Source organism: Mauremys mutica, chromosome 11 (assembly GCF_020497125.1).
Source record: "Mauremys mutica isolate MM-2020 ecotype Southern chromosome 11, ASM2049712v1, whole genome shotgun sequence".
Classification (NCBI taxonomy): domain Eukaryota; kingdom Metazoa; phylum Chordata; order Testudines; family Geoemydidae; genus Mauremys; species Mauremys mutica.
In genome coordinates, this window is record NC_059082.1 from 32,244,106 (window position 1) to 32,267,224 (window position 23,119).

The 23,119-nt window shown below is 44.8% G+C and overlaps 1 protein-coding gene across 1 annotated transcript in view; it reads right to left on the reverse strand.

Annotated features, from left to right (window-relative positions):
• Window positions 1-13,732, reverse strand: part of LOC123344230 (nuclear receptor ROR-alpha-like) — a 64,854-nt gene extending 51,122 nt beyond the window's left edge. The window contains exon 1 of the mRNA XM_044980171.1: window positions 13,529-13,732. Coding sequence (XP_044836106.1) covers window positions 13,529-13,703 — 175 coding nt within the window. The 5' untranslated portion in view covers window positions 13,704-13,732. The remainder of the gene's footprint in view (window positions 1-13,528) is intronic.
• Between the last annotated feature and the right edge of the window lie 9,387 nt (window positions 13,733-23,119).

The following is a 23,119-nucleotide window of genomic DNA, read 5'->3' on the forward strand; positions in this document are numbered from 1 at the left end:
GGTACTGGATCTCATCGCATGTTGGGGAGATGAGTCTGTTATGGCAGAACTATGTTCCAAAAAAAAAAAGGAACGCAAATACGTACGCTAAAGTCTCCAGGGCCATGACGGAAAGAGGCTACTCCAGGGACACAGAGCAGTGTCATACAAAAATCAGGCAAGCATACCAAAAAGCCAGGGAGGCAAATGGGCGCTCTGGGTCACAGCCCCATACATTCCGCTTCAACCGTGAGCTCCATGCAATTATGGGGGGTGATGCCACCACTACCCCACCACTGTCCGTGGACACCTGCAAGGGGGGAGTTGCACGGAGCGAGGAGGAAGAGTTATTGGAGGATGAAGAGGAGGACAAGGACAGTGCACAGGCGGCAAGTGGGGAATCCGTTTTCCCCCCTAGCAAGGAACTATGCTTAACGCTGGAGCCAATAGCCTTCCCCCACTCCCAATGCGGGCTCCCGAACCATGACCCTGGAGAAGGTACTTCTGGTGAGTGAGAGTCTGATCAGAGCCATGTGGTGGAGGACGGGGGGGAAACCCAGCCGTGCTGGGCTGTTCACATATAGTTTAAAGGGCTCATCCCTGCTCAGAGCCTCATCGGAGCCACGTGGTAGGTGTGGGGGGGTTGGGTGTTGTGTGAAGTGATCATCCCTGACAGCCCACAGGCCCTCCTTTGTGGCAAACCCACCAGGCATTGCTTGCTATGGGAAAGGGGTTCCAGCAGTTTGAAAACATTGAAATGAATGTAGAAGAAGCAGAATCCTGCATGCCCCTAGGCTGCCTGCAAGCTGAATTCTGTTGCCCGGCTGTGTGTGATGGCTTACTCATACCAAAGTGTCCCCTTTGTTCTCTGAAATGTATATTTTAAAATACTATCCTCCCTTTTTCTCCTCCCGCAGGTGCAAATGTTTCAACGCGGCCCCTATCTACTCCGTCCCAGAGCCTGGTCCAGATTAGAAGGCGGAAAAAACAAACTCGGGAAGACATGTTTGCCGAGCTCATGCAGTCCCCCCGCACTGATAGGGCCCAGCTGATTGCATGGAGGCAAACAATTGCTGAGTCCCGTAAAGCATTACAGGAACACGAAGAGAGGAGGGACGCGCGTGATGAGAGCAGGCAGGACGCTATGGTCAAGCTCATGGGGGAGCAAACTGACATGCTCCGCTGTATGGTGGATCTAATGCGGGAAAGGCAGCAAGACCACAGACTGCCACTGCAGCCCCTATATAATCAAATTCCCTCCTCCTCAAGTTCCATAGTCTCCTCACCCAGATGCCCAAGAACACAAGGGGGGAGGCTACGGGGACCCACACACTCAACCCCAGAGGACTGCCCAAGCACCAGAAAGCTGGCATATGCGAACTTTTGATTTGGTTTCTTGACTTGTCCTTCCCTCCTCCTCCACCCCCCTAACCCAACCCAACCCCCCCCCCCCCGCCCAGTCTGCCTTCTGATTTCTCTCAATGCGTTGTGCAACAAATAATAAGGAACAGTTTTTAAACAATTTAGACTTTATTTCCTTTCATATATATAGGGGGCGGGTAACTTCAAGAGAAACAAACACAACTGTCACACCGTACCCTGGCCAGTCATGAAACTGGCTTTCAAAGCTTCTCTGATGCGCAGCGCACTCTGCTGCGCTCTTCTAATTGCCTCTACCTCCCACCCTGCCATAAACATCTCCCCCTTACTCTCACAGAGATTGTGGAGCACACAACAAGCAGCAATTACAATTGGAATATTGGTTGTGCTGAGATCTAACCGAGTCGGTAAACTGTGCCAATGCGCTTTTAAACGTCCAAAAGCACATTCTACCACCATTCTGCACTTGCTCAGCCTATAGTTGAACTGCTCATTACTGCTGTCCACGGTGCCTGTGTACGGCTTCATGAGCCATGTCATTAAGGGGTAGGCTGGGTCCCCGAGGATAACTATAGCCATTTCAACATCCCCAATGGTAATTTTCTGGTCTGGGAAGTAAGTCCCTTCCTGCAGCTGTTCAAACAGACCAGGGTTCCTGAAGATGCGAGCGTCATGCACCCTTCCCAGCCATCCCAAGTCGATGTCGGTGAAACATCCCTTGTGATCCACCAGTGCTTGCAGCACCAAGGAAAAGTACCCCTTGTGGTTTATGTACTGGCCGCCCCGGTATGCCAGGGCCAAGATAGGGATGTGCGTTCCGTCTATCGCCTCGCCACAGTTAGGGAACCCCAGCACATTAAAGCCATCCACAATGGTCTGCACATTTCCCAGAGTCACTACCCTTGATAGCAGCTGGTCAATGATTGCTTTGGCTACTTGCAGCACAGTAGATTTGCCCATTCCAAATAGATTCCCGACTGACCAGTAGCTGTGTGGCGTTGCAAGCTTCCACAGTGCTACGGCCACTCGCTTCTCAACTGTGAGGGCTGCTCTCATTTTGGTGTCTTTGCGCTTCAGGGCAGGGGACCGCAAGTCACAAAGTTTCATGAAAGTGGCCCTACGCATACAAAAGTTTCGCAGCCACTGGGAATCATCCCAGACCTGCAACACTATGCGGTCCCACCAGTCTGTGCTTGTTTCCCGGGCCCAGAATCGGCGTTCCACAGCATGAACCAGGCCCAATGCCAGCATGATCTTCCAATCGCCACATGCCGTGTTTCTAGGAATGTCTGTGTCCATGTCCTCATCAGTATAGTAATTGCATTGTCATCGCTTCCTCGCCTGGTTTTGCAGGTACTGCACATAGTGCTGGATATGGAGGTAGGGGCAACAGATCAGACAGTGTGCATGTACTACCGAGGTATTTACAATGGTCAAAACTGCAGCAGAGATCTGAGTGGGCTCCATGCTCTGTGGCGCCTGCACGGGTAATCCTCGAAAAAGGGTGTGAAACGAGCTGTTGGGTTCAAGATGGCCAATAAAAGGCGGTAAATGGTTGTCTTTTGTAGCTTTCACGGAGTTGGGAAGCTCGTTAGAGCTGCAAGAGCGGGAGAGCAGAGTTTGCGGTGGAAACGCGAGCAGAGTTTGTGGCGAAAGCTGTGCAGCTCTGTTCACGATGGCCGAAAAACGGCAGGGAATTGTTGCCTTCTGTAGCTTCCATGGGAGCCCAGGACAGACAACATGGAAAAAGTGGCAGAAGCTGTGCTGCTCTGTTCATGGTAGCCAAAAAAAAGGCGGAAATGGTTAGATGAAAGAGTAGATAGAAAGACGAGAGGACATGCGAGGTGGATTCATAGTACCAGAAGACAGGCGGTGCTCCGTGCTGCACCGTCTGCTGGTAGTATGGTGTCTGCCGTAGCTTTCACGGAGAGAGGAGCGAGTGACGGCACACACTCAAACACCCATGAGAATGTTTTTGCCCCATCATGCACTGGGAGCTTAACCCACAATTCCAGTGGGCGGCAGAGACTGTGGGAACTGTGGGATAGCTACCACAGTGCACTGCTCCGACATTCGATGCTAGCCTCGGTACTGTGGACGCACTCTGCCGAATTCACGCACTTTAGTGGGGACACAACACTGAATGTATAAAATCGCTTCCAAAAATTCGAATAAAATAAGTTCAAATTAATTTTGTACTGTAGACATACCCTCAGTTTGTAAGTTCCATACGAACAGCCACTGTTTTCCATTCATAGGTGATCAAAAAGGAAAAAATCTCAATTTAAAATACTCTCACACTCATATGACAGGGGGGTGAGGGGGGGAAATCCTACAACCTGTGTTTCACAAGCCTTGACCTTGATTTTATTCTTGACTGTGTATCACAGACCTTGTACCAGTGTCAAAGCAGTCAAGTAAAACTCTATTAATACATAATTTCATTTTCCCCCACCATGTCGACAATTGTATGTGTTTCAGCAGCCTGTTTATACCTTACTGCACATGTACACAGACAAACTGCCCTCTAAACGCTGCCAAATCTTAATTTCCATTGGGTAGGTAGGTGACAGCTCAGATTCCAAAAGTTGTACTCAAACATATCCCGTATACCCCACTGCATATCAAGGTTTACTTTTTTCCCATCGGTTTCTCTCACACACACACACATTTTTTTTTTCCAGGCAAATTTTTTTTTTATGGCAACTAGTAAGTTGTAATGTATTTCATTAAGCATTTAATGCATAGTGAAATCTAAAATATCTAAAAGCATGCATCTACTAGTGATTCCCACTGTGTGCAATGATGTTTACTCTGGGAAGCTATGGAGCTAGGGGCAACAGATCAGACAGTGTGCATGTACTACCTTCAAAAGCTAGCTCCACATGATCAGATATACATACATTATTCTTTATACAGACACTCTCTTCCAATGACAATACTGCTGTATACTACAAATTCTGGCTTTCTCTGGGAAATACAAATTAGAGAAAATGGGTGCTTACTGCTCAAACCCATTTTAGTATAATATTATGTTTTTACAGTTTAACTGTATTTCCATTATTGCTACATATTAGATGCCTCCAACATATTTGAGCGGGCATGGAATTAAAGTGCATAAACATACAGTCAATTAAACTATCCTACAACACGTACAAAATAAAACATTTTAAAAACAGCAGCACTGTAGTTTTTCACTCCTGGATCACAACATCTGCCTCATTAATCTCATATGCCTATGTGCGGTAAATGCATGGTACAACTACAAACTAAGATCAATAAAACCTTTAACAAGATTTAATTTGATTCTACAAGGGAGGTTATCATAATCCAACTCTGCTTTCTCACCTTCTGCTAGCAATTTCTCTGAACTCCGGTTCAGCCACTAACTTTGTTCTCCATCGCACCATCTATTCATGCTGCTATAATACCAGCTCAAACACTGTTTGTAACAGCACAGCAATTTCTCAGAAGTTGCCAGTTTCATAGTGTGCTGCTTTAGAAGTGTGTATGGAAATTATTAGATTAAATTATAAATGAAAAACTCTGCAGTGGGGCACCATTACTGGATCATTTATGTACATTTGGTTGAGCGTGAATTTTAACTGTTGTCTCTTAACTGCGGAAGCTTCTGTTTATGTGATTATTTTGGGGGAAGAGGGCTTATGTGAGAAGAGGAAATTAAGTAGGTTGGGTAACAGCCACAGACTTTCCCCATACCCCAAAAAGAAAAAAAAATCACATTGCTTTTAACATCAACACATGCTTCATGACAAGCTTCTTAAAGCCTCTGGTAATATCAGGGCATTTGGTACCATGCTTTGTAACACATTATTAAAGAAAGTAACTTTGTATAGAAATCTGTTTAATAAAATCAATGAAAGCAAGACCTGCAGACATACCACTTCCAGGTTCAGTTTTGTCAGATCTCAAAACCCAGTGAGGCTTGGAGTTGCTCAGTGAATTAATGCAGACATATCCAAAGAAGCTTATAGAACTAGTAGTCATGATTTAGTAGACAGCACTCTTCCATCTGAGACAGCACCGATTACTGATGTTAGAGTGTACTGTGCTGCTGGAAGTTCTGTCTTTCTGGAGAGATGTAATAACATACACAGTCACAGAAGATTGCTAAGACTTCTTCCACAGGAATACAGCTGTTCATCCCAGTGTCTTGACTGGGTAACTACATTCTATCTATCTAAACTCCTTCAGTGTTCCAGCCAGGGATGGTAGTCTTCACTTCCTGTCCTATCTGTGCTATTATACAGCTGTAAAATTCCACACAAGAAGTGACTGGATTTCAACAATAATTGTTGAAGTTGTTCCTGATAGCAATACAGTGTTTAAAGTTCCTGAGGATCCTTCCAAAGGAAAAATGCTATTAGGGCAGGAATAACTAGGAGATTTAAACTGGCAGGATGGTAAGTTCAATCCTTGAGGGGGCCACTTAGGGATCTGGAGCAAAAATCAGTACTTGGTCCTGCTAGTGAAGGCAGGGGACTGGACTCGATGACCTTTTAAGGTCCTTTCCAGTTCTAGGAGATTGGTATATCTCCAATTAAATAGCAACTTCATAAAGAAGACGTAGTTTACATATGTAACTCCTATTGACATGCACCACTACCTACTGTTATGCGTTTATCAGCACAGACCAATAACAGGTATGCTGAAGTGCTCAACTGAAGTCTGTAGACAGAGAGAGCAGTGCTCAGTGTGGAAGTTCAGATCTCACAAAAGTTCATGCCAACCTCCTCTTCACTTTCAGTTAGGGAGAGTGGACAACCAGTATTAAAACAAACCCAAAAAATAAAAATGTGAAATTTAATCAGAATTTGCAAGTTTCACCCATTTCAACTTTGTGAAACTGAACTTTCCGTTGGCCGATTTTCACTCAAAATTGGTACCATGCTAACTTGAAAAATTCATTAACTTTCTGAAGACGTAGGGCTAAGCTTTGAATTTATGTAGTTTTGGGGAAAATGAAGGTTTCACAGAGCTTGGTTAGGGAGACTGTTACATTTCGACATAAGTTACAAAGCCCTCTTCTAATGACTTTTTTTCTTGTCCATGGATCAAGTAATTCTGCCATGACACTGCATCAGATATTGCAATACAACACCATCATGAGTAGAGACACCTGCGTCACTGCAAGCTAGGTTTCTAGAACAGAATTCAGCCATATCTGGCAGTCCTGTCATGCATCCTCGCAACCCAGCTGGATCCTCATATATCCACTGGACTGAAGGGATGGCCTGCAATTGCTCCTCACAGCCAGCAACAGCAGTTCCCCTATATCCGAATAGAGGAAGAGGAGGAGACAGCAGCAAAAGGTGGCAATGGCAGCAGCTGGCAAGGACAGAAGGCAAAGGAAGGACAGAATACTGGCCCAAGATTCTTCCACCCAGATACCCTCTTCAGATAGACAGACATCTGCAACTACCCACATCCCTTGTGGGTGTGGGACACTGGGTCCGAAGCTGTCACCTGCACCTGCCCATCCCAGACACATGAGCAACCTTACCACCTTTCAGGCACCCCAGCATCCCTAGCCCCCCACCTATCACACACCCCCACTGCCATGTCCATGCACTAATGCCACGACTTCCCCTCATCCCACGCACCCTGCCCCAGTCAGTGACTTCTGTCATTCATGAGAAATGTCACAAATGGAGCTGCACACGACTTGGCAGCTATCAGGTTGACAGGTGTGGTTTCTCTGCTGAGTTTGAATTTCTTGTAGGTGACAAAAGGAAATATCACTTATTTATTGGCCAACTGGAAGGAGTTATGGGGGGGGGAAGAAGAGGGAGAGGGTTAGAGTTAGATGGACTGATGCCTGAGTAAATATTTTTAAAAGACAAATGATGACTAAGGAGGAGGAATGGAATATCATGCAGTGCGAAAAATTGAGGTTCAAATGAAACAGATGAGGACAAATGGGATGAAAGATATGTTAAACGGAGTATCAGGAAAACATGATACAGTGTTGAAGAGTTTCCCAAAGTAAGTGGTGAAAGCCCCATCATTTGAGAAATTTGAAACTCAACAGCTAAAACACGACTGCACCACAGTGAATAGCAGAAATGTACCATATTAAAGTATTTTCAACACATCCAAAATTTACTCAATTTCATTCTATGCTACTCAAAGAAATTGAAGCAGCAGAAGAAAGTTCACACCCCAAACAGGTAACAAAAATTACACACAATGTTTTCTAACTAAGAAATATTATGAATTATCTAAATTTACCCCCTTTTTTGGTGAAATATACAGTAACTTATACAGTAAATACACAGTGTCTGAACTTGCCAAAATAAATCACTTAAAAATATAAAGTGATTTTAGGAATTTTGTTTCAAAAAGAAAGTGTTTCCCTTCCTTTTTTCCCATTTCAATTATGTTCAAAATGCAATACACCTATGGTTTTTAAACCCAGTCCTTAATACAGTCAGCACCAAGCCTAACGTAAAGAAAAATGTATTTAAAAAAAACAAACAAGAAGTACTTTAGAACAATTATTTCATAATTATTTTAAACAAAGACATTTATTCTATTATATAGGCTATGCCTAAGGCAGCTACCCAAATTTGTTGATAACAGTCAAAATTAGCAAACAATATTAAAGCTGAAACTTTTAAATTAATTATGTGTGCTGAACTTGGTGGTACCAGTCTCTTTCTCAAACATCTTAAATCTATCCTTTATCAACATATTTTAATGAATTTTAATATTTTTTTTCCCCAGAGTACTTTCACTTCCCAGTTTTTTGGACCCATTATCTTACAAACTTAAATAACTCAAAATACTCAGTCTTAAGTATTGATAATGAAATCATGTTAAGGTTAATTTTAGACATTATAAAACCTTAGGGCTAGATTCTTCTCTTCATTGCAGTTGGGTAAATCTGGACTAAATCCATTAACCTCAATGGAGTTACTCCATATTTCACCAATGCCAAATTTCCTTACAGTAGGAAACAAACAGTAGAAGAAAATCAGACAACTTTCAACAGCCAAAATTGTCCTACCATTCAAATATAGTTCTATAACCTGAGCTATAATAGTTATATTGCCAATTAATCTTCATTACCAAATGTGTTCTTTACTGGTTTACAAGCCACTGAGATACTTTTCAAGTCAATAAAATAAAAGACTAAGTTATGGTTTTATTGCAACAACGGAACAGGACTGTTCCTGAGAAAACAATGCAAAAGTGGTATTATTGCTCTTATGCTACAAAGATTTAAAACTAAATGATTGTAGTTTTCTTTCAGATGCTTCATAGTACATCTCATTTACCCAACAGGCAAATCTATAGCCCTAAATCAGAAGCAGTGCTTCCAGAACAGCACTCGGTGTGAGAAAAGTGTTCTGAAAATTTAAAGAGAATACCCAAAACTTGAAAATGCAAAGATCACGCACTAAACTGACAAATTTTGTTACATCACAAATATTCTGTTTAGAACATCTGAAACATTTGCTAAGTGTGCAATTGCAGATGGAGCTGTGGAATAAAGGGCTGATGCCACTATTCATTGATGTTATAATCAACTTACTCACAGCACAGTGCAAAAAGTTAAATAAAATAAAAATCAGGATATCATTAGTCTCAAGTGGTGACAACAAAGACCCAAGTCCCAACAAGGGATTGAGAAATGCAAGCACACTCAATACTCATCAGTAAGGGTTCAGGAAACTGCCTCCTATGTGCGTATAGCTTTCTGTTCACAGAAGTACAGCAATCACCACCACAAAACATTTAATACAATGTCCTCCAACAACATGAATGCTGCCTTTAAAATGTTCAACTTTCCTAACAAGATACCTGAAAAATGCATTGGGGGACATGAATAGGAAATTTTACTAAATTATTTCTGTCAACAGAGGGGAAACTTCTTCCCCCCCCCCCTTACTGACAGTGCAAAAAAAACAGAGTAACAGCCCAGAAAAGAAAAAAAAATATTTTGCTTTCTAGTCCTAGGTCTGATAGACAGACGGGAGAAACTGCAGGACAGCATAACACAAGTCCCTTAGCAGCCCTTGGAAAACTACAGCAGTTGATTCACATACTATAGATGACAAAAGGTGAGAAAAAAACCTAGAGAACAAGAACTTGGCTCCTGAAATTAGGACAACTGATATTTCAGATTTAAAAATGAAAATGCAACATTTAAGCTTTGATGGGATAACAGAGAGCTCAGTCCAATGTTTGTTATCATTTTTTCATGTATGTTCATTTTTAGAAGGAGGTAATAACACTGAGAATCTTAGACTGTGGTGTGTGGAGCGCTTCCTGATGATCCACAAACATCTGGCTGGTCACAATTCTGGCTTCTCCTTGTTTCCAGATGCTCAATAATTTCTCTCTCTCTCTCTCTGTATATATATATATATACACACATACACACACACACACACATACAAATATACACTATCCTAATATTACTTTATACGTAAGCAACAGCTGTAGTTGCCTTAGGAATAGTCTATGACTGCAGATGAAAGCGGAAGTGGTTTATGCAATTGTGACTAGGGTGTGCAAAGTAATCAGTGAAGTCAGTGCATGCTATGAAGACATCTGAGGACATCTGTACAAACACATATGGATTAGGGTTTAACCTAATGGAAAACTGGAAATCTACCACCCTTAGGTAAAAAAACCCAAACAACTAGAGTAGGTGACAACAACATCTTTATTTGGAAATATCCGGTTTTTTATCTGACTGTTGGCCACTTTTTTCAATTTAATGTGTCATTATTCTTCCACACTACTCAATAACATTACTCAATACCACCAGACCACAGGTGATCTCTCTCTCTCTCAGTCATACCCACACTTATATAATAATGCTTTTGATATCTAAAAGCACAAGAATTAATTGTTATAATAAACACCGACCCGTTAGAACAAAAGTAAAAATACCCACCCATTAGCAAAAATAAAAATAAAATAAAGCTATTTAGGGATCTGTCACGCCACATATGTAAGTGGTATCAAGAGATACCGTATTTCAAATGTTACAGTAATTAAAACTGCAGTTAAGAATCTAATCTCTCACCATCTTTTTTTTCCTGAGTCTCATCGACTACCCTTTTCTTCCAATCTTTGGAATGACAATTTCTTGAATTCCCTGTTAAGAACAGCTAGTTTAGCTGCACAGCCCTGAGTACAGGTTTGCAACAGTAGCAGATACTAAAATAGATGATACAGAAGAAATATTTCCAGTGTCTTAACTTTATTGATTTAAAAATCAAGGAATGCTTTTCTGGGTACCAGTTCCGCAAACTGACCTGCATATGTGTCTGGATCTGCCTGCATGGAGCACATTTTGGGATAAGAACTTAAGAGATTAGTTGATGTGCTGAACATGTACATGAACACATGATTTGGAATTTACCTGTGTTACAGGGCTATTCTTTTTACCTGTACTCATATATGTGCTATTCATGCACTGCGAGGTCACCCCAATGTCAAGATTTCCACATAATATATTTTCCCTTTATCTGAAAAAAGCATAAAATCAACCTCAGGAATCTTTAAATAAATAAATAAATAAATAAATAAATAAATAGATCACAAGTCAGGTGGCTCAATTTCACCCAATGTCTCCATCTAGGTCCTGCTTTCAAACAGGCTAAAAATGTTAATTACAATTCTCTGGAATTTTCTTGCAAAGTTACAGACCTTCGCCTTTTAAATATCAGAAAGGCATAATCACCTAGCGGATAGGTCAACTTATTTTCAATACTGTAATTTATGCAACATTAATCCTGAATGCCAGCTCCAATTTTCTTACTGTGTGCAATCTAGGAGCAGATTTGTATTTCCTACCAACTCCATTACATCATCCCTAAACCCAAAACAGTTTCCTTCTTTAAATCAGTCCTATCCATACTCCCACCCCCTACAAGGCACAAACAATTACTGTCCCTAAAAAGCATACACACTCTCAGATATTAAAGACTCTAAAGACAATTTCCAGGGGCTTTTGGTATTGCAGCACTGCTGCATGGATGCCTCCATCACTGACCTTCGTTTTTTCATTCAGATTGTTACATAACCTAGTGCTTGCGTGCAGTGTGTGTGTGTATTTAACCCCCACTCCCTTACTGAATGCTACACAAGGGGGAGAAGGGACATATGGGTCAGCAGGTTAGCGGTAGCAAAGCCTAAACGATTCAGAACCACGAGCGGATCACCCTCATCATCAGAAATATTGCCGTCTCCCCTTCTGATACATACATACCTTACTAGTAGTTCATTACATAATTTAAGGTCTAAAAGTTACAACATCGCAAGACTAATCTGAAGGTTGCCACCCCTCTCTCCCCACCCCTCCTCCCTAAAAGTCATCATGTGCCAGCAATGACAATTAAAGCAGATTGAAACATACAGACTGGAAGCAACTGGGGAGGGGGAGGTTGTGTAACAAACACAAACTACGGCCCCTTTGAAAACATTCAGAAAACTCCTTAGCATTATTAAGGAAATTTTCTCTAGTGGTTCTGATTAACCTTGTTACATAACCGGCTTGCATTCCAAATCCACTGTCTCAAGCTCTAAATATATTCTTTGCAGCCAAAAGCTTTCTGCACACAAAAAACCTTCCCCATCTTCCCGTCTTCTCCAGAGCCCGCTCTTCCTCGCCACCCCCCTCTCCCGTGTATTTGCATAACTGCGCGGTCATTATTCGGAAATTGCCTCTAATTAAATGTTTCAGCGTGTGTCATCTTGCTGGCTTTTACTGTACTCGGATTCCCTGAGAGGGAAGCTGCCTGGAAAGGGGGGCGTGGCCAAAATGGGAAAAATACTGTAAAACACAAGCCAACACATGATCAGCCATATTCCAAACAACAACAACAACAAAAATCACACACTCCGGGAGGAATCGGTTTTTCCCCCGGACCACCTCAAAATGTTCCCCGACTCCCTGCAATCAGCCGGCAGCTGGCTCAGGACCCCGGAGCCATGCGAGCACTGTGTGCGCCAGGCTGGCTGTCATTTCTTGAACAGATCAGTATATGTATTTTTATTTAGTTTCCACCCATCACCCAACGATCCTACCGAGTCAGTTCCCCGTGGATGACAGCAGCGATTTATAAATTATTGACAGCGGGAATTAAAGCGGCATTTTGCCCCTCTCGGTTTTTTTTTTCTTCTTCACAAACCCTAAATATATTTAAAACCCATCGACTTTAATTAACCGCTCCTGTGCAATGGGGAAAAGGGGGCAGCGGGTCTCTCCCTCCCTCTACAGTAGCGAACAGTTCGCATACAATGCTACAGAAAGACAGTTACTTTCAGTAAAAGTGGACAGGTAATGCTATAAACAATGCCGAACTTAACCTGGCCAGCACACGTTTCTCGCTGCCAGTCCTATTAAACATGCGGTCTGTTTCAGGAGAATGCTTAGGTCATCATTAAACCAGCAATTAAAGGCTTTTTTAAATTTGTTTGCAATATCTTGTGACTGGAGGTGGAGGGGAGGAAAATCCATAAGATCAGGAAGGTCCTTCTCTGCAAAGTTGTGCACCTTCAAGAAACGCCAGGAGACCATCAACTTTTGGGAGGGATTTTTTTTTAAACACACCGAAAAAAACAAATTAAAAAAAAAAACCACAGCATGCAAAAGAGTGGAGCAGTAAATCGCAGCTCGGCAACCTCCTAATTAATCAGCGAGATCACATAAAACTCCCCCATTCCAACAACAAACCTCAGCACATCAGAGAAGAAACTGTCAAAAGGAGAGAGAAAAGGAAAGGGTGGGGGAGAAGGACACCGCAGCTTTAAAAGTTTGTTTCCTTGAATTCTAATGATCCTGCAGGGGGGTTATTTTGTGTTTTAATTATGTAATTTCAGGGCCATAGTTCCCATTTGAGTTTTGCAGGCGATAAACGGGGAAACGGGAAAGCACCGAGCAGCTCTCGCTCTCTCTCTTTCAATATTTTTCCTCCAGTCTGTCCCTCCTCCCGCAGCAATTAAAGGGAGCTGTAAAAGTTTGCCAGATTGCATGGAGTGGGGAGTTGCTTTTTTGTGCCCGGCTCCCCATAAATCCCCTGGTTTATGCCCGGTGGTTTAATTGCTGCGTTTCCCCTTCTCTCCTACCCCCTCTCTCTATTCCCACTCTCCCTATCCCAGCGCTCCCCCCTTCCCCAAGTCTCCCTACCTCTGCTGCTGCCGCCGCTGCTGGAGTAGCTCTGCCTGCGGACTGGAGCCGGCGCTTCGCTTTTCCGGGCAGGCTCCAGGTTGACCGGGGTGTCCCTGGCGCCGGCGGCCGGCTCGGAGACGCTGCTGCCCGGCTCGGCGGTGACTGGATCGGGGGCTGCCGGAGCGGACTCCATGTTTTTCCCGCTGTAGATGGCTTGGAGATGGCGAGCTCCTGCACTCCCTCTATCTTCTGTTTGCAGCGCGACTCTATGGTCGGCGGCGGCGGCGGCGGCAGCGGGGAGAGCGCGAGTCGGAGCCGGATGGGAGGCGAGCGCGCCGGGCTGTGACCACAGGCAGCGCTAGCGAGAGCCCCGCGTCCCCCCGCCTTCGCCGCCACGCGCGGCGCGGGCTGCCCAGCCCCGACACGGGGGCGGGGGGCTCTCGCTGCGGCGCCCGCGGGGACACGCCCAGGCCAAGGCACCCGGCTTGTGGGTCAGGGAGCGGGCTGCTCCCCTTGGTACCACGCGTGTCCCGCCCCCACGGGGCTCGGCCAGGAATGGCCCCCAGCAAAGGCTCCCCTCCCCCCAGGGGTTCTGGCAATGCCCCGCTCCCGGGGCAGGGGCCAGGGTGAAGTGGGACAGGGGAGGGGAAACCCAGCGCTGGGCACGTGCCCCCTGGCAGCCCCCGGCAGCTTCCCTCCCTAGGGCCTGAGCAGGAATAGCCTCCCCTGAGATTTAGGGCCCCAGCTCCCTGCCAGCAGGGCATGAGGCTGTGGCTATTGCAGCAGATGCCAGTGGGGGGGGGGGAATGAAGTCCCATCACTACCTCCCCCTGTACCAGGTTCCCCCCCCCCAACACCTTCCAGGGCTCCTCAACAGGGTCACCCACTGTGTTGTGCCCTCCCCCTTTTCAGCCAGGACCCTTGGAAGAGGAAAAGCCACCACAGCAGAGACTTCCTTGCTGGGATAGGTGCTGAAGCAGCAGCAGGGCATGCCAGGTGGGGCAGGTGTCGCACAACTCATGCGAGACTCTGGCACACGTCTGCACAACAGGCAAAATCTCACACAGTCTCTATCCCCTTCTCTCTCATACACCAAATTAAGGCACTTTCCAGCGAACTACCCTTTAGCCTAGGGGAAGGTGCCAACAGTTAGGAGCTAGAAGACCATGAGTTGTAGTCTCATTTCTTCTAAAATCTATATCTGCTGCTTTTCACAACCTTTATTACTGACCAAGGCCTCATACAGTGGAGTCACAACATACGTGCATTTAACTTAATGTGAATTCAACTATACGCACTTGGCAAAAAAAAAAAAATAACAATTTAAATGTAGTGCGGGCGAGTCCACCCACCATTCCACTCAATGAGCATATACCCTGGAGTGAGCATGAGATGGGAGACGTGAATCTGCTGTTCCTTCGGTTGGTCTCAGTTCCCACGTGCCTCTCATAGCGTGAGCTTCTCACCGTGTTGGGTGTGATTCTGTTGTTTAAAGATACGTATTTTTTGTACAACATGGCCCCTAAACACAAGCCAACTACTTCATCTGGCGCTCATCCGAAGAAACAGCGATCTGTTCCAATGCTGGAGGAAAAACTGGCTGTGTTGGACTTATGGAGAGACGGTATGTCAGTCTCCAACGTGGCACATAAATATGGCCACAACGAATCTAGCATCCGTGCCATCAAGATTCAAGAGAGAAATTCATCAAGCCATGGCATCAAGTGCTCCAAGAACTGCTAAGGTGACAAGCCAGGTGCTTGATAAGACTTTAGTGAAGACTGAAAAGGCATTAAACTTATGGCTGGAAGACACGAACCATAAACGTGCCTATCGATGGCGACACGTTGCAAGAAAAGGCTCTTAGCCTCTACATGCTGTTCAAAATCTCCCACTGAAGAGGGACAACCTTCTGATGAGAAGGAATTCAAAGCCAGCCAAGGTTGGCTTAACAGTTTTAGGAACCACTTCAACCTCAAAAACGTGCAGACTACTGGTGAAGCTGCATCTGCCAATGAAGAAGTAGCAAAAGCCTACCCTGAACAATTAAAGAAAATCATAGAAGAAAAGGGCTATCTTCTGGAACAAGGTTTTAATGCTGACAAGACTGGGATCTTCTGGGGAAAAAATGCCCAATTGCACTTACACTTCGAAATCAGAAAGACAAGCCCCTGGCTTCAAAGCAGCTAAAGACCATGTGATTGTGTTGTTTTGTGGCAATGTGGCTGGGCATTTAATAAAGCCGGGCTTGCTCTAGAGGGCTGCAAATCCCCATGCCCTAAAAGGCAAATTTGCTGAAGTGTTCCAAGCAGCGAAACACTTGAATGATTTAATTTCTGAATACAATCCCTCTATGGAACGAAGCCTCAAAATCACACGTAGTATTACAGACTATTTGAGACCATATCAAGAAATGTTTGAGCAGCTCAAGAGACAACAGCGACAGTTGCCGATCATCATGCTTTTCAAGAAAAAATAACCAGCAGCAGATGAGCCTACGCAATCAATTTCTCAAGCTGAACCAGAGCCAACCATTTCATCTACGATTCACTCTCCATCACCTCCGTCTCCTGGATCAACATCAATCCCTGATGACCCCCCAGTAGTGTTGTCAGGGGACGAGGAACAGGGCCGGCTCCAGACCCCAGCGCGGTAAGCACGCGGGTGGGGCGGCCCTTTCCCATGGGGGCGGCAGGCTGGGCCAGCGGACCTGCCGCAGTCATGACTGCGGGAGGTCCACCGGAGCCCCGGGACGACCGGACCTCCCGCAGGCATGACTGTGGACGGTTCGCTGGTCGCGCGGCTCGGCTGGACCTCCCGCAGGCATGCCTGCGGCAGCTCAAGCGGAGTCGCCGGACCTGCGAACCGTCCGCAGCTGCGGGAGGTCCACTGGAGCCGCGCGACCAGCGGACCCTCCACAGTCATGCCCGCGGGAGGTCCGCTGCTCCCGCGGCGCCTCCCGCGCATGACTGCTTGGGGCGGCCAAAAAGGTAGAGCCGCCCCTGACGAGGAAGACTAATCATCAGAGTGTGTACACCACCCATCTTCATCGTCTCATCGTTCATCATACGGGCGCTGTACTAATCATCGTCATCATTCATTGTCATCACATCACCATTGTCATAGTCATTGTATCACCATTATCATCATCGTCATAGACGAGCAAGAATATCCAGGATGAGTGGAGTGGTTAGGTTTACTGTTTTCCTTTTTTATTCTTTCATTCTTCCATTCTCTCTCTCTCTCATGTAATTAAAATACTGTAAAATTATATTTTGCATATGTACTCTTTATGATATGCTGTACATTACTGTATACATTATACATTTATACATCCAGTATTACTGTACAGGGTTGTATACACAAAACCATGTACAGTATACAGTAACTCCTCACTTAAAGTCATCCTGGTTAAAGTTGTTTTGTTGTTAGGTTGCTGATTAATTAGGGAACATGCTCGTTTAAAGTTGTGCAATGCACCCTTCTAACATCGTTTGGCAGCCGCCTGCTTTGTCCACTGCTTGCAGGAAGAGCAGCCTATTGCAGCAAGCCGGTGGGGGCTTGAAACCAGGGTGGACTGGCAGTCCCACTATCTGCTCCCCGCTCCCCTAAGTTCCCTGTGCAGCACCTGCCAAGCAGGCTACCAATTGCAGCTGTCCCTCCCCCACTGCCATGTGCTGCTCCCCAAGCCTCCTGCTTGCTGTGCGGGGGATGGGGGGGAAGGAAAGGGGGCTAATGTCAGGGTGTCCCCTCCCCCCTGCTCCTACACCACACTTACCCCTTCTTCTCCATATGGAGCAGGATGGGGACATGGATGGAGAGACAGCAGCAGCGGCTCATTCAACTTCCTGATCCACTTAAAAAGACAATGCCCTTAAGAGTGGGTCAGCTTACTTAAAGGGGCAATGTACATTTCTCTCTCTCTCCCACACACAAGGTATAAGTCTGCCTCTGTCTGTTATGCTGTCTCCCCTCCCTTCCATTCCTGCTGCCTTGTAGAGTGAGAGGCTACATTAACAACAATGTGTTAATCCTTGAGGGCTCAGCGGAGTCCTAGTTCATCATTTAGAACAGAGGTTCTCGAACTGGGGATTGGGATCCCTCAGGGGGTCATGAGGTTATTACATGGGGGGTTGCGAACTGTCAGCCTCCACCCCAAGCCCTGCTTTGCCTCCAGCATTTATAATGGTGTTAAATATATAAAAAAGTATTTGTAATTTATGGGGGGTGGGGTTCGCACTCAGAGGCTTGCTATGTGAAAGGGGTCAGCAGTACAAAAGTATGAGAACCACTGATTTAGCAGCAAGGCATTCCCTGGAAAATATCCCATCCTCTAATTTCACCACCTCAACCAAGCTTCACAATCAGCATAGCTGTGAACAGTATTAAATTGTTTGTTTAAAACATATACTGTGTGTGTGTGTGTACTGTGTTTGTAAGCACTCATCCAACCACTACACCATGCCCTGCATCAGAGCCAGGAAAAGAAATCATGAATCCCAACAGCCAACATTCACAACTGTCTTTCATGTTATTGTATGACCTGCTGTTTTACATGTTCTACTCTAGGGCCCTGTTCAGAAATTGGACAACATCCTACTTTACTGCTGGTTGTTCTTTTAGCTCACGTGTAAAATATCTTGGCTGTGGATCTGAAGGTCCTGGGTTTAAACCCACTGACCACCTATGCAGGGGGGAAAAATAACCATATTCCAATGCAAATGTACAATGGGGCTGAACTGAGATTGTAGCGTATGTTAGGAGGAGACAGAAAGCAGCATAAGAATGATTTTGCCTTTGTCCCCAGAGAATGCATAAACTCCAGAAGGTCAGAACTTTATTTAATAACCTCACCATTCATTGCCCCCAAAGGCTACAAAGCTTTTTCACTTGCATCACCATTCTGAGACCAGCTCAGCTTAGTAGGGATCAGAAGTTGTTCCCATCTAATGGATGTTTGGTGGCCCCTTTATGGTGCGAGTTTAGTGGGTTTGAGTTGCAACTTCCTACATCATTACCAGGGCTGGCTTTAGGAACTGCAGGGCCCAATTCGAATACCTGGCAGCGGTCTTCGGTGGCACTTTGGCGGCGGGGGGGTCCTTCACTCTCTCCAGACCCCTCCCACCAAAATGCCACCAAAGACCCGGAGCGAGTGAAGGAACCCCCGCCGCCGAAGACCCGGACCACCACCGGGTATGTAAAAATAAATTAAAAAGGTGCGTAAGGCATGGGTCCCTCTTAGGCACGGGGTCCGATTCCGAGGAATCGGGGGAATTGGCCTAAAGCTGGCCCTGATCATGACTCTCTTTTTACTAACTGGCAGACTCAGAAGAGAAACCAAGAATTGCATACACCACAGAAACTGTTACCCCTAACGAAAGTTTCTCCCACCTCCCAGATCCAGGTTGAGGCCTGCTGACAAGGCAATGCATGTTGGGAAGCTTGCCTTGTTCATAAAAAGAGGACTTCAGTACCTCAAGACTGTCAAACCAATCCCTTTCACCAGCACTGGAAACAATGGGACTACATGTGAGGGTAAAGATTACGCACATGAGTTTTTGAAGGCACGATGCTTTTAGAATACCATATACTTTCAGGGATCTTTGTTTGTTTGTTGATTTTATATATATATATACACTCACACCCAAACAGAGATTGAATACACTCATCCTATTTATGGATAAATATTTTTCATGTAGCCTTCATTTTTTCTGCTTGCAAAACTAAACAAATCAAAAAGCTATTGTGTTCCTTTTAAGGGAGAAAAAAGAAGAGAGTGCGGCATTGAAGGCTGTAGTAGGACAATGTAGTGTAGGGTTTGGTTGCTGGAAAATTAAGTTTCTTCAAAAACTAAAAATAAGGGTAAACAGACCAGAGGAGAAAGTGCTAGTGTTTGTAACAGGGATTTGAATCAATGCACAAGAGAGATTCTCTCTCAACACTACCTCTCCTCTATAACTCAGGAGGAGCAAGAATCAGCTAAGTCAGGGCTAGAGCCTAAAGAAACAGCTCAAAAGGCAGTATCTCTTTACTGGAGTGTTTCAGTAACATCCACACAAGAAATGGACAAAGTGGCCCTGTTGCTAAAAACAGAAGACAAAGCCTCTGGAGAACCTAATTTCAGTGTCAGAGAAACAATAGCAGCAGGAGCTTCCTCACATTTTATATAATTGGGGAGAAACAACCATTACTGCAGTCAGACTATGGGGCATTATGTCAGGGGCACTGAAACAGATTATTGCTCAAATTAGCTCCCTAACTAGGCTGCTATCAAGCAGCCCTTGTCGGATCTTGCAAGCTCAAGCATGGAACAAACAAGCAAGCAGCTGAGCCCACTTCAATACCGCATACACAAGGTCAGTGGGAGGCCACAGACACATACACGTCTCCTCTTCCCCAGGAACCCTTAGACACCATTTCCATGCTTCTCTGACCAATTTTGTGACTACCCAAGTGAAGTTGGCTGCCTGCAACTTTCATTCTCTAGGGAAAGCTTGAGCTACAGCCAAATATCCTTAAACAAAGCAAAGATCTGAAGGAAGGAGGGCTACATTCTGAGCTGATATTGCACTGGCAGGACCAGTATTATTTCCTCAAGATTAGTGAAAATAATTAGGAACAATAAAAAAGCCTATTTTTGGATCCCACATAATTCCCTCTACCAGTAGTGCCAGCAGCACTGGATTTCAGTGACTGAAAGGAAAAGAGTATTAGGAAAGAAGCAAAGGTGGCAATGGGGAAAGAACAGAAATGGATTTGAAGAGGGAGAAGAGCAGAGGTGCATTATTCTAATAAACACTGGCACTGCAACATTCCCCCACACTGCCAATCCCTAAGGTCAAGTGTCCAGCTGGATTTATATATAGTGATATAAAGAGAGTTGGTCAGAAATTTCACGAGAAAACAATGTTTTTTTCCAAAAGTGCCGATTTGCTGAAACAAACTGTTGGCCAAATCTATTACAAATTTGATGAAACGTTAGTAAAAACACAAGCAAATTTCCATTGCCAGTCCCAGATTCCCAGCTGTCCCCAAAGATTTCCTTTTGGGAACATCATGTTTCACTTTTTCCAAAACAAAATTTTCAAGGGTCTTCAGTTCACAAGAAATTTCAAGTCAATTTGCTTTTGTCCTGATTCAGAACAAAAGCAAATTGCAAAATACCAACATTTTTTATGAACCAAAATTCCTGTTTCAGCCATCTCTAGGTACATTGAGTATCACTAGGCCCACAGCCAGCCTTAGACCTATGTGACTTATAGATAAGGTGACCATACATACAATTTTGGCCAGGACAGTCCCTTTTTAAAACTGTGTCTTGGATGTCCTGACTTTTTTTGGCAAATGTGGGCATTTGTCCCATTTGGTCTCACCAGTTGCAAGTTGCTCTGATCAGTTGAAGAACAAATGGAACAAATGCTCACTTTTGCCCACGCTGTTCCCCCTTAGGGGGGCATGGAGGAACATTTAGGGAGGCCAGTGGCGACATGAGGCACTGGGCAGCGAGGCTCGGGCAGGCAGCCTAGGGCAGTGTGAGGCTCAGGCAATCAGCCCCAGTCCCTGGTGGCATGGAGCTTGGGCAAGCAGCAACACCAGGTGGCTTGGGACATCCCTGTGTAGGATGGAAGGGGGGGCTCAGGCAAGCGGTGATGCCAGGCAGCTCAGGCCAGCCCTGAGCGGTGTCCCAATTTTACTTTGGTAAATATGGTCACACTACTTATAGAGTAGTCCTCCTCACCACACAACACAACACACCATGTGCTAAGCCCCAAGCCATCCCCAGTTCTCTATCTGTAGGCCTTTTGTGGAAATGAGCCATGGCAGAAAAATCAAGTCCCTGTCTCATGCTTTGTACTGAAAGTTAAATTCCTCTTCCATTTGTGGTTGTCAGGACCATGTAGGAAGCCAGGATCCTTCTCTATGATCCATGGAACTTCTTTAAACAGGTGAGATGGTGTTGCTGGCACAGACAGGTATGCAGAGGAAGATGGGGAGAAATGTTTGGTTGGAGAAGGTGCTACATAAGTTCCTGCAGTTGTTATTTCCCTGTCGCCCCACTAAACCCAGGACCACCCCTGACAACTTTCTGCAATGGCATATTTCTCATAGCAAGATATATAAAAAATAAAATGGCATGCATTTTGCTGCTGATTCTGCAGATGCTATGTCAGAGAAGTTGGGACCTTTGCATAAACTATCATTCATTTTGGGAAGAAATTGTGTAATCCAAGTATCACTGCATATATTAATTATTGGAACAATGTCTGCAGAACACAGAAGTGAACCCACAAGAGTTGGAGCAATGCACATCCACAGTGTGACACAATGTAGGTGCACTGTCAAGGTGGTGACATAGTAGCATAACTGACTGAGAAGGAATAATGCATGTAGCCATCAAACACAACAGGCAGCATGTATCAGCAGCAGCTATAGGGTGGGACAGACCAAAGTGTGGCAACCCGACACTTCCTAAGGACTAAAATCATCATTTGAACAATAACTAGACAGCATCACTCTGGCCTACTGTTTATGGCCCATCAATTTGCAGAACACACATTCTGAATTTGAGCCACATAACACTACATGACTAATGCAGCCATTTAGATGCTTTAACTTTAAGGAATGTCACACTACTGTATACCCACACACCAGCTACTGCACTGTCCCACAACCTCCTTCTGTGTTCCCACTGGACTCCAATGAGATCAGACCACAGCACAGGATGGGCTCTAGCCAACCTCATCCTTTCCCTGCTTAGGGAACTGCTCATTAGCTGCATCCTATTAGCTTCCCAGTGCGTATCAGGAAGTGGGTTTCTACAGGTTGCAAAGCCAGACAGATGGACAGGCGGGGTCCCAATGAGATGACAAGGATTGCAGGAAAGGAGTTAGATGTTGGAGATGGTGGGGGAGAGTAGTAGATAGTCAGGAGAAGTTAATTTCAGTCATTGATGGAGAGGGACCCGTGATGGGTCTTCAAACGTGTCAGTTCATATGGAGATGACTATATGAATTTATCTTGGCAATACTAAGGATATACTCACCTTTACATAATTCCCTCTTAAAATAAGCACTTGCACTGCGTGCAGCCATTCTTTGCTGCCATATCCTCAGGTGTGTATTTTAATGATTTATATAACTTAATTGAAATTGTTTTGCTGGTTAAAGTTGGCATTGCAATTACAATAGCAGACATGGCTTCCACATGAAATAGCTGCTACCTGTCTGTACCTGAAAACAACTTTCTGTAACTTACCCAACCCACTAATCTCTAGCAAAAAATGCTGGTTACATGTCTGGAACCCAAACATTTGGCAGTAATTAAATAAGACATTACTTTAGCAGAATTTTAAACATCTGCTCTAGGATAAAGGAGAAAAGATTGGAAAATAAAAGGAGAGCAATGTGAAGAGGTAGGGAGAAGCATTGTGACTAAATTATTAAAGCCTCTTCATTCATATTTGTAACTATACATGAACACCTACAAATGTAACTAAATATCGTTTATATAATGATGGGTGCTCTTTCCTCAGCCCCTAAATGAAGCAGAAGTGTGGGCTGCTGACCTCATATACAGCTCAGCAGAAGTCACTGGTTAGATTCTTTTTTG